Here is a 12,399-nt window from a genome sequence, read left to right as displayed (position 1 = left end):
AGGCTAGGGGGAGGGTGCCTTAAGAGGCTGGCCTCAAATTCCTGAGCTGAGAGGAATTTTTCCACAGTGGCCTTCTGAGTAGCTCAGTCTGTAACACATTTTCAGTATCAACAGGTCCCAGCCATGGAGGTACAGTAGAAAAGGAGTTTGCAACTCCACTTCACAATAAAGAGACAGTGTTTAATAGAAGAACAATAGTCATAAAAATATAGTTAAGTGCATTTAATAGAAATATCAGTCATTACAGTTTCTTATTGCTGGTCACAAAAAGCATATATATATCTTTTGTAATCAAAGTAATTTTTACCATGCAAAAGGTATTTTTATTATATTCATATGAACAGATTAGATTTGAAAACAAGTTTATACAGACTTCAAAAGGCATATTAGGCCCAAAGAAAACATGGAGTTTATTTAAATAGTACTGAAATTACATGGGATTCCGCTGGGCATACTCACATTCACAGTTTATAAAGGTAGAAAACCTTACCTTAAAGAGTCAGCTGAGAGAGATGTGTTTGAATCAGCACACTCACTTGCTAGGTCTGTTCTAACACAGGTAGAGCGAACACTGAGAGTCAAACAGCTTTAAGAGAACAAACTCAACATGTCAGCAGTAAATTTCAGTCAAACCAGGTTGGAAACCAATATTCATAGTGACTAAAGGACAGTTTCAAGCTGAGACTGACAACTGGAGAATAAACGTAAGCTTAAGACTCCAGACAGCACTATTCATTAACAAATTACATATTAAAATATAACCCCCAAATCTGATTTAAGAGCACAATTTTAATCTAGTCAATATAGTATTTCCAGAGACATAAGGACAGAGACACTCCCCCAGCTAGGCTTGTTCACCAATAGAGGGTCTGAGCCCTCTGGGGTCCTGCTTAGGAAATAAGAATACTTGAACAATACTGGAAGCACCAGGTTCACATGTAGATTTAATGCTGAGTAAGACAGTCACTGTTTTGAGATGTAGGGAATTCTCAAAAGAGACTCATGGCTTATGAGTGGCAGCAAACAAGCCTGGAGACACCACAGAACACATCAGCTGAGGTGGAGCCCACCTATTCTGTCAGTGTCACATTACCAGGACTAGGGCCAATTTTGAAAATTACAAATGGGAGGGAGGTTTATTTTAAAGTAACTGACTGAATTGCAATTTAAGTTAGCCTCATAATTAAACCATAGCATATTTACTTCATAATCTTTTAATAAACATGTCAACCTTATCAATAAAGCATTTCCTCAATCTTGAAACATTATTTTAAAAGATTAAATTCCCCAGTTGGTTTGGTACCAAAATTTAGTTCAATATCAAAATTCACAATACTACTTAGAAATGAGTGTCTCCTGGGGTTCCAGAGTGCAGGAATGAACCGTTTCCTCTGTGGGTGGAGATCACAGAGACCATGAGGCCACATGCTGAGTTAGAGGACCATGAACAATTGGTACCACTACTTCAAGCTGATGTCCTTTTACTACAAGATGAGATTCTATATACATGGGCTATACATATGTACAATCATCAGGGGATGTGAACAGAGATGCACACTTCATGATCAAATGATACCCAGCTTTTCCAAAGGAGTTCTGTTGCATCACTAAAGAATCTTCTTTCTGTCAACCTATCGCAGTCCAGACCAGCTATGAAGGTAGGATGCCCATCCAGAGGAACGAGAGGCACTTTCTTCCTCACCTTTGAAAGATTAAAAGTAGAAATTATGAAATCTTATCAATATGAAAACTAAATATGGAATCGCTGAATAGTATAAGCAAATATTGTCTATTCCATTGATTACAGGCACTATAAAAGGCACATTAATTATTTCTCTGAATTTCTTAGGAGCATGGTATTAGATAAAGCCCAACTTTTGTGAAGAGAGGCAGAATTTTTTTTCAATTGAAATCACTTTGAATCTTTAATCAGTCTTAGAAAAATCTCTTTATTTACTATCTTTGTTCTATTCTTTTTCTTCTGCTCCTTTTAGAACTTTTAGCAATATTTTTTTTTTTTTTGGTTCTTTTTTTGGAGCTGGGGACCGAACCCAGGGCCTTGCGCTTGCTAGGCAAGCGCTCTACCACTGAGCTAAATCCTCAACCCCAATATTTTATGAGTCTGATTATTTCATTTCCATATATGCTTGTACAATACCTGTAGAGGTCAGAAAAGGGCAATGGGACCCCTGTTACTATAGTTACAACCAGATATGAGCATCCTTGTAGGTGCTGGGAATTGAAGTCAGGTCCGCTGGAAGAAAAGCCAGTGCTCTTGACCCCTGAGCCATCTCTCCAGCCTTTAGAACTGTATTGTTGCTAAATGATGCCATTTATGAAGAGTGTTTACACCAAAATACACACTCTGACTAACCCAGGTACCACCGTCCAACCACAATCTCCCCTTTCCATTCTCTTCTCCCTATGTTGTTTCTCTCGAATTTCCCTTTCTAATCTTGAAGACTTGTCACAAGCCTACATGACTTTTCCTAGATGTGTATTAGGTACCTTTCTCTAGGGATCTGAGAAAATTTCCGGACTCATTTGAAAGCATTTTTCCACAAGAAAGTTCACTTTATAAAAAGCAAGACAAAGGACAGTTGTCCTCCTGTACCAGACACAGGGTCTCTTGCACCTTAGTCTGGCCAGCTGAGAGTGACCTTGAAACCCCAAACCTTTCCTACCTCCCCAAATGAAGCTGCCATTAGAAGTATGTACCACATATTTAGGCACCAATGGGGATGGAACCCAGGGCCTCTTTGCATGCTAAGCAAACACTCTACAGAACTACATCTCCAGCCTCTTGTCTTAAAACTCTGACTCAAAACAGAGGGAAAGGCCTCCATATGGAAGGAAAGGACATCAACTAAACATCTGTCCAGTGCTTTCTTTCCTCTGCTGTCCTAGGTCTTCATCTATGTCTTGATGCTCTATACAAGTGTGTCTTGGGTCACTTGTTCTGCCAACTGTCAGTCAGTAATCCATCATGGTTTTTAATTCTGTGGGTTATCATTTCCTATGTCAGTGAGAGAAGCAGCAAATAATTTTAAGACACTCAGGTAACTGTTTAAAATAAATTAAACTTTAAGAGTTACATTTAAGTGCTGGTGAGAAACCATCTTCAGGGAAGATGCCATATGTACTTTGTGGCCTGATGACCTCTGCTCTATCTCCTAGACCCTTAAGCTATAGAATCCACCTTCACGGTAGAGATCTCGTGTACTTTGCAAAAGAGTTTTGCTATTATCATACCAAAAGCTTTATTGTGCATATGGAATTGAGGTAATTTTTACCAGGAATCTTTTCCTCCAAAACTGTAATGTACTTAAATACATCTCCAATTGCCTGGTGTTTGCCTCCAGAGTTTGAAGCAACACCAGCTAAGTCACACTAACTGAGTTCCCTTCCTGCCTCTGGTAGCTCCTTTCTCTGCCAGCAGTGGAGCTTGCAGGGACTCCTACAAATTAAAAACTCTAAACTTGAAAACGGGAGATACTGAGTGTTTGCAGTATTTTATATTAAGCATATTGGATAAATGATGGGGAGTATATTTTTACTAAAAGCCACATTTGAGTGGAATAAAACACATTTCATTCCTGAAGTGTGTGAATAAATTTTATAATGAAACATGGTGGTACAGGCCTTTAATCCCAGCACCTGGGAGGCAGAGGCAGGCAGGTCTCTAAGTTGGAGGTCAGCCTGGTCTAAAGAGTGAGTTCCAGGGCAGCCAGGGCTACAGAGAAACTCTGTCTCATACAAAATAAATCAAAACAAAACACAAAAACAAACCCCAAAGATGTTATAATGAGAACATAGGTTTACTTTGAGAGAGTATATTTATTAAGATTTATATGACATGGCTAGCAATACAGCTCAGTAGATAAAGGTGCCTGCTGCCAGCCTTAGGATCCGAGTTGGATACCAGGAATCCACCAAGTGGAAAGACAGAAGCCAGGTTCCAAAACTATTCTTGGACCTCTACAGGGGAGCCATGGCAAGCATGCACAGGATACACACCACAGATACACACAACAACAGACAAACAAAACACAAATACATGGTATATTCTCACACTGACTTTTCTGTTTTTGCCTGAAAAACAGAAAATATATAGCCCTTGTGGTTTGATATTCACTCTGTAGCCTGGGGTAAGCACTCAAACTCTTGCCTCAGCCTTTTGAATGGTGGGGTTACAGGTATACACTACTATGCCGGGCTTCATTTGGTAATTGTTAACAGTGGCTGCGGCAATCTGTAGTACAGTAGGCAGAAATAAGAGTACTGAAGTATTGAGAACATTTTTCACTAGGAAGACAGGTTACATGAAAACAGATAGAAAGGAACTACCAATGCTCATTATGAAGTAAGTAATCCTGCCAAACATTAAGCCTGATACTCGTCAGACTTCTAGATCAAAAACTCCTGAGGCCCAGACCACAAACATTGGGTTGCTAAGAATGTAAAATCTTGGGTGAGGTCCAGCAGGTTAAGTCTTACTAAGAATATCAAGTGCCTTAAATTCAAGGACCATTCTAAATTTATTAATTTAGGATGTCTAGAGGATGGAGGAACATGTTAAAGAGTGTCAAGACGAGAACATCAGTCACAAGGTGGTATCTATAAATTTTGGGCCTAGTATTGCAATGCTATAGCAAGGACACTTGTGAGGTGTTTTTGGTGCTTATTTTGCCCAGGCCCACCTGGATATAATCAGAAAATTGCATAAATGCAGTATTTGAATAAGTGTGATGCTTCTATAAATACCAAATTCAGAATGCTGGACTGCAGTGCAAAAAAATGATCTGTTTCTTCAATTTGTAAATGGCATATCAAGTTAAAACACATGACTCATTGTAACTCTGAGGGGATCAAAACAAACAAAACCAAATAACAAGACCCTCATAACCCTTCACTCAACTAAACCTGAAAAACTGCAACAGAATGATGCTTGAAGAGATGTCAACTAATGGCACTTCTGATTGACACAGCAGTAACTGGCCTGGTAAGAGGGATTGCAAGCCGCTAGTTCTACATCTGTTAGACAAACTGGCCATGAGTTGACAACCACAGACTAACGACAGCTACAAGGGACATTACTGTATTTTCTCTGTATGGTCAAGAATGAAAACATTCTATTCAAAAATAAAGTCATGGGAGGCGCAGGCTCTCATGGTTGCCGCTCTCACGGAGAGCTCAAAAGTAGCCCCCAAGAGCAAACTTGAGCCGAGGGACCACAGGTAAGACCAACTTTTCTGCTCCAAGCGACCTGCCTGGTGGTCTCAGGACACACAAAGGCAAAATTCCTCTGGGACTGGGCACTTCCGGTTTTTAGCTGGAGCCCAACCTCGCTGATCCCGGCCCACAGCTCACTGCTCCCAAACCCCTTGGGAGAGAGACCTCACTGCCTGGATAGGTGGGCACTCTTGAGACTGCAGAGTGGGAGAGACCACCAATACTGCCTAACCCTGCCCACATCCATTATATAAACAAACTGAAAGAAGAAAACCACATGATCATTTCATTAGATGCTGAGAAAGCATTTGACAAAATTCAACACCCCTTCATGATAAAAGTCCTGGAAAGAATAGGAATTCAAGGCCCATACATAAACATAGTAAAAGCCATATATAGCAAACCAGTTGCTAACATTAAACTAAATGGAGAAAAACTTGAAGCAATCCCACTAAAATCAGGGACTAGACAGGCTGCCCACTCTCTCCCTACTTATTCAATATAGTTCTTGAAGTTCTAGCCAGAGCAATCAGACAACAAAAGGAGATCAAGGGGATACGGATTGGAAAAGAAGTCAAAATATCACTATTTGCAGATGATATGATAGTATATTTAAGTGATCCCAAAAGTTCCACCAGAGAACTACTAAAGCTGATAAACAACTTCAGCAAAGTGGCTGGGTATAAAATTAACTCAAATAAATCAGCAGCCTTCCTCTACACAAAAGAGAAACAAACCGTGAAAGAAATTAGGGAAATGACACCCTTCATAATAGTCCCAAATAATATAAAATACCTCGGTGTGACTTTAACCAAGCAAGTAAAAGATCTGTACAATAAGAACTTCAAGCCTCTGAAGGAAGAAATTGAAGAAGACCTCAGAAGATGGAAAGATCTCCCATGCTCATGGATTGGCAGGATTAATATAGTAAAAATGGCCATTTTACCAAAAGTGATCTACAGATTCAATGCAATCCCCATCAAAATACCAATCCAATTCTTCAGAGAGTTAGACAGAACAATTTGCAAATTCATCTGGAATAACAAAAAACCCAGGATAGCTAAAACTACCCTCAACAATAAAAGGTCTTCTGGGGGAATCGCTACCCCTGAACTCAAGCAGTATTATAGAGCAATAGTGATAAAAACTGCATGGTATTGGTACAGAGACAGGCAGATAGACCAGTGGAATAGAATTGAAGACCCAGAAATGAACCGACACACCTATGGGCACTTGATTTTTGACAAAGGAGCCAAAACCATCCAATGGAAAAAAGATAGCATCTTCAGCAAATGGTGCTGGTTCAACTGGAGGTCAACATGTAGCAGAATGTAGATCGATCCATGCTTATCACCCTGTACAAAGCTTAAGTCCAAGAGGATCAAAGACCTCCAAATCAAACCAGATACACTCAAACTAATAGAGGAAAAAGTGGGGAAGCATCTCGAACACATGGGCACTGGAGAAAATATCCTGAACAAAACACCAATGGCTTATGCTCCAAGATCAAGAATCGACAAATGGGATCTCATAAAACTGCAAAGCTTCTATAAGGCAAAGGACACTGTTGTTAGGACAATACGGCAACCAACAGATTGGGAAAAGATCTTTACCAATCCTACAACAGATAGAGGGCTTATATCCAAAATATACAAAGAACTCAAGAAGTTAGACCGCAGGGAGACAAATAACCCTATTAAAAAATGGGGTTCAGAACTAAACAAAGAATTCACAGCTGAGGAATGCTGAATGGCTGAGAAACACCTAAAGAAATGTTCAACATCTTTAGTCATAAGGGAAATGCAAATCAAAACAACCATGAGATTTCACTTCACACCAGTGAGAATGGCTAAGATCAAAAACTCAGGTGACAGCAGATGCTGGCGAGGATGTGGAGAAAGAGGAACACTCCTCCATTGTTGGTGGGATTGCAGACTGGTACAATCATTCTGGAAATCAGTCTGGAGGTTCCTCAGAAAATTGGACACTGAACTACCTGAGGACCCAGCTATACCTCTCTTGGGCATATACCCAAAAGATGCCCCAACATATAACAAAGACACATGCTCCACTATGTTCATCGCAGCCTTATTTATAATAACCAGAAGCTGGAAAGAACCCAGATGCCCTTCAACAGAGGAATGGATACAGAAAATGTGGTACATCTACACAATGGAATATTACTCAGCTATCAAAAACAATGACTTTATGAAATTCCTAGGCAAATGGATGGAACTGGAAAATATCATCCTGAGTGAGGTAACCCAATCACAGAAAAACACACATGGTATGCACTCATTGATAAGTGGCTATTAGCCCTAATGCTTGAATTACCCTAGATGCCTAGAACAAATGAAACTCAAGAAGGATGACCAAAATGTGAATGCTTCACACCTTCTTTAAAAGGGGAACAAGAATACCCTTGGCAGGGAATAGGGAGGCAAAGATTAAAACAGACACAGAAGGAACACCCATTCAGAGCCTGCCCCACATGTGGCCCATACATATACAGTCATCCATATAGACAAGATGGATGAAGCAAAGAAGTGCAGACCGACAGGAACCGGATGTAGATCTCTCCTGAGAGACACAGCCAGAATACAGCAAATACAGAGGCATGTGCCAGCAGCAAACCACTGAACTTCAATGGGACCCCCGTTGAAGGAATCAGAGAAAGAACTGGAAGAGCTTGAAGGGGCTCGAGACCCCATATGAACAACAATGCCAAGCAACCAGAGCTTCCAGGGACTAAGCCACTACCTAAAGACTATACATGGACTGACCCTGGACTCTGACCTCATAGGTAGCAATGAATAGCCTAGTAAGAGCACCAGTGGAAGGGGAAGCCCTGGGTCCTGCTAAGACTGAACCCCTAGTGAATGTGATTGTTGGGGGGAGGGCAGTAATGGGGGCGAGGATGGGGAGGGGAACACCCATAAAGAAGGGGAGCAGGAGGGGCTAGGAGGATGTTGGCCTGGAAACGGGGAAGGGGAATAACAATCGAAATGTAAATAAGAAATACTCAAGTTAATAAAGATAAAAAAAAAAATAAAGTCATGATTCTTTTTTTTTTTTTTTTGTAGCTGGGGACCGAACCCAGGGCCTTGCGCTCGCTAGGCAAGCGCTCTACCACTGAACTAAATCCCCAACCCTAAAGTCATGATTCTTAACCTGCATTTTCAAGTCAGGTCTATCAACCACAGCATTTCAAAGGAGCCTACAGAAACACTGTTAACCTCATCGATGTGAACATTACAGTTCACCATGGGACAGCATCTGAAAAGTGGACTGCTATCCAGAGACAAGAATTGGGTCACATGACCGCTGTCCCTCTACTGTCAAGGAGTGGGAGTAGAGTCAGGGAGGTGAGGGAGGAGAAAAACATGTGAACACACACTAAAAACAAAACACACCCAACTCAACACCAGGGCATATAGATGTACTTTTCAGAAATAGAAGGTCAAACTAGACCATCCTGTATTTTGCTGTGTACTAAACTCATTGATGTATTGCAACTGCCCCAAATGTGAAAGAGCCAGCTTTCCAACCCTAGGTATGTGTATGACAAAAGTAATCCAAGTGAGCCAAATGTAAACAGAAAAATGTCACATGCACACAGCGATTCTCACGCAAGAGCAATGGTCAGCGCCAAGGACCACGTGCTGGTGAGCGTCTCCCATCACACACCTTGAGCAACTGTGGCAAGCTTTCCCTTTTCTTCAGGGCTGAGCTGCAGCATCGTGTCTATCACAGGAAGAAGCCTCTCTCTTTCACTACCCGGCTTCAGGAAAATGAACCGCAGTAGGACATTCTTCAAGTACTCCAGGTTAGCCACAGACTTCTCCCGCTCTTGGTTTCTTTCCAGTCTTCTTATTTCACTTTTGAGAAGCTGGTATTAGAGGTTAGTTATCAGAGAGTGTGGGGATGCAAACTGAACACACACATTCCCATCTTTCTCCTCCGCTATCCCTGCCCCATGAAAACAAAACTGGAGCGGAGACAACAGTGAGAGTGATTAACTAACTGGAGGACAGAGTAAACTGAGAAACAGGTGAAGTGCTTTAGTCTGACAGGTTTCCAAACACTGCAGAAGAGCAGAAGCATCTAGTGTGAAACACAGAGACGTTCCCGCCCAAGCACAGGCATCACAGAAATGCTGCAGACTGGGCAGTGAAGAAAGCATGAAATGAACAAGCAGAGCCACAAGCTGGTGCGAGTGTGCTTCCCCCTTTCCTCTGGAGCTGTGTGCACTCGAGCACTGGGAGTCTGGGAGAAGGGGGAGGGGACACCTGCAGCCTCCACTGACCCCTTCCCTCACCCGCCCGCCCCGTTTGCAGAGGCAGAGGCAGGCTATCAGGATGTCCAGAGCAAAGAGAACAAGCTCAGGTCAGAAACACTAAGGAACACTAGACATTGTAAAACACTACCAGAAAGAAATGGAGGCAGAGAATTTGAAAAATAGTGTAAAGTTAAAAAACAAAACACCCCCCCAAAAAAACAATCAAAACCCCCAAATCTCATTAATTTTTGAATTTGTGTGTGTTGGGAGTAGAAGGGGGAATGTTCCTGAGTGCAGGAACTCACTTAGGCCAGAGGCATCAGACCCTGGATTCAGAGCTACATGGGTGCAGGGAACTGAAACTACAAGATCAGTCTGTATTTTAACTGCTGGGCCATCTTTCCAGCCCCTTTCTGCTCATCTTTGAGGATAATTTTAATGTTTTATGTAAAACTGATTTTTTTGGTATAGAAAAGTTGGCCTACTTTCCTAAGATCCAGGATCACTTAAAAACGTGACAGAGGCCTAAGATATACCATAAGTGCAATACATGAACTATATGACCTATAGAAACATTAAAGTATTTAGATGTCATCATAAATATAATTCAGCACAAAAACCAACCTGACAAGGACAGCTGACAGCTCTACACTGAGGTAGGGCACAAACATAGAGAGGCAGAACCAGCATGTGTTTGCTGTTAGGCAGCTACAAGTTTCAGTTTTGCCCTACCATTTTTATAAGCTGCTGTTGCTGCCTCCTGCCTGCCTCTGCCACCTCCTCCACAGTCATTCATTCATTTATTTTTTGGGACTAGGCTGCATTATGTAGCTGCAGCTGACCTGGAATTCTGGAACTTGTTATGTAGACCAGGCTGGCCTTAAAAATCAGGTATCTGCCTGCTTTGACTCCCAAGTGCTGGATTAAATGTGTATTACTTCTATGTCTGGCTCAGTTTCAGCTTTTTTCCCCCTTAAGGTTCTCTAGTTATTATGAACATTCACTGTTTTTTTTTTTTTTTTTTTTTTTTTTTTTTGGTGGGGGTAGGTGTTGTTCAAGACAGGGTTTTCCTGTGAAATCCTGGCTATCCTGGAACTAGCTCTATAGCCCAGCCTGGCCTTGAACTCACAGAGATCCACTTGCCTCTGTCTCCTGAGTGGTTGGATCATTCTTAGAGGGAGAAAATATCTCATTTGAGCACTCTTAGCTATAGTCCTACATGTTTGTAGTACTAGTGCACAGGAGGATAATCAGATATGTAAAGCCATCTGTGGCTATATTACAAGTTCAAGGTCAGTTCAAGAAATAGGAGAGGAGAGGAAGATAGACAGACAGACAGACAGACAGACAGACACAGACACAGACACAGAGAGAGAGGGGGAGAGTAGGGGGAGAGAAAGGGAGAAGGGAGAGGATGCCTTGAATTATTGGTGCTCTATTGTCCTCAGTATTCAACGATATACACTCATGTTTTAAGTTGTCTGTGAGGAACAATGGCTGGGACATGTCTGCTCAATTGCTATGGTTTCCTAGAAAAATACAAATTAACAGTATTTAACAAATATCAAAGTGATAGTTCCCATCATATATAAATATATGAAATCTATATAAATAACACAGGTGTTATGGATGTATCTGAAATGTGAACTTGTAAAATGGGCACATGTACACAAAGAGTTAGAGAAGCAACTGGGACAGAGCATTTCAAGGTAGCCGGTTTCTGCCCACACCTTAATTTGCTCCATAAGGATGGCGTTGGTAGCCTCTGTCTCCCGAAGCAGGCCATTTAAGTGATCTGCACTCTTCGTGGTGGAACTGAGCTTCTCAGCCAATTCTTCTTTGGTAAATTCTGTATGCCATAAGGAGGCCTCTGTAAGACGTTCTAAAAATTTTAAAAATCAGAGATTACAGATGCTAAGTAAAAATAAAATGTCTTACTTTGTAACAACAGTCCTTGTTACTCATCTATATGACATGCATCAGCTCAAAGGTTTCTAGCTGGAGGCAGCACCAAGTAAGACTGAATTTCTGCTGCAGGACAAATAGTTTTGGAGCACAGGCTCTGTCTGTCCCTCACAGTTTAGGCTTTTTGAAATTTTTCTTGGGAGGGGGTGATGGTGCCCTGGAATCTAATTTAGGACCTCATGTACACTAGGGAGCACTGGGTTCCCAGTGTGAGGTAGTATTGGGAGATGGGGCAAAGTGGAGTGAAGCTAGGTCACCGGAGGTGTGCCTTTGACAGGAAACTAGAACCCTGGCCCATTCCTGTCCTCTTCTTGGCTACCACAAGGTGCTCCACCATTACGTTCTGTCTTGCCAGTGTCAAAATGGTAGGGCCTAGTGACCTTGGGCTGAAACTGTAAACTAAGACTAATTTCTCTTAAGTCACCTTTCTCAAGGATTTTGTTACAGTATCTGAATGGTGGCTAACACAATAGTCAGTATAAATGTGGTCTCAGAGCATCCTCTTGAATTCTGACAGTAATATTCATTACAGGTAAGAACAAAAAGGATACCAAAATTATACTGTATTTATCACAGTAAATTTGCCAATATTTCACTGTTTAAGGAGTAAACGGAAACTTAAGTTTCTTGGTGGGTAAAGGAACAGTTCATTTGCTTTCTAATAACATTGAAGACTTCTTTATGACTTCTAATGACTTCATCCTTTATCCTTTACTTCTGGCTCAGGCCTATACTTATGTTAATGTGTTATTTATTTATTTATTTATTCATTCATTCATTCATTCATTCATTCATTCATTCATTCATTCATTCAGCCCAAGGGTTTCTCTGACTGTCCTGGAACTCACTCTGTAGATTCAACGCACCTGCCTCTGTCTCCCAAGTGATGGGATTAAAGGTGTGCTCTCTACCACTTCCTGGCT

The 12,399-nt window shown here is 41.4% G+C and overlaps 1 protein-coding gene across 2 annotated transcripts in view; it reads right to left on the bottom strand.

Annotated features, from left to right (window-relative positions):
- Positions 1–206: 206 nt before the first annotated feature.
- Positions 207–12,399, bottom strand: part of Gcc2 (GRIP and coiled-coil domain containing 2) — a 48,257-nt gene continuing 36,064 nt past the window's right edge. Inside the window, exons 21-23 of one of the 2 annotated variants that reach the window (NM_001107633.1) lie at positions 11,242–11,393; positions 8,920–9,121; positions 207–1,702 (exon numbers count right to left, since the gene is read on the bottom strand). In NM_001107633.1, the coding sequence (NP_001101103.1) occupies positions 1,632–1,702; positions 8,920–9,121; positions 11,242–11,393 (425 nt within the window). In that variant the 3' untranslated portion in view covers positions 207–1,631. The remainder of the gene's footprint in view (positions 1,703–8,919; positions 9,122–11,241; positions 11,394–12,399) is intronic. The other variant, XM_006256375.5, reaches the window with a different exon arrangement.

Source organism: Rattus norvegicus, chromosome 20 (genome assembly GCF_036323735.1).
Source record: "Rattus norvegicus strain BN/NHsdMcwi chromosome 20, GRCr8, whole genome shotgun sequence".
In the NCBI taxonomy this organism is placed as follows: Eukaryota; Metazoa; Chordata; class Mammalia; order Rodentia; family Muridae; genus Rattus; species Rattus norvegicus.
This window is presented reverse-complemented; position numbering and strand designations above follow the sequence as displayed.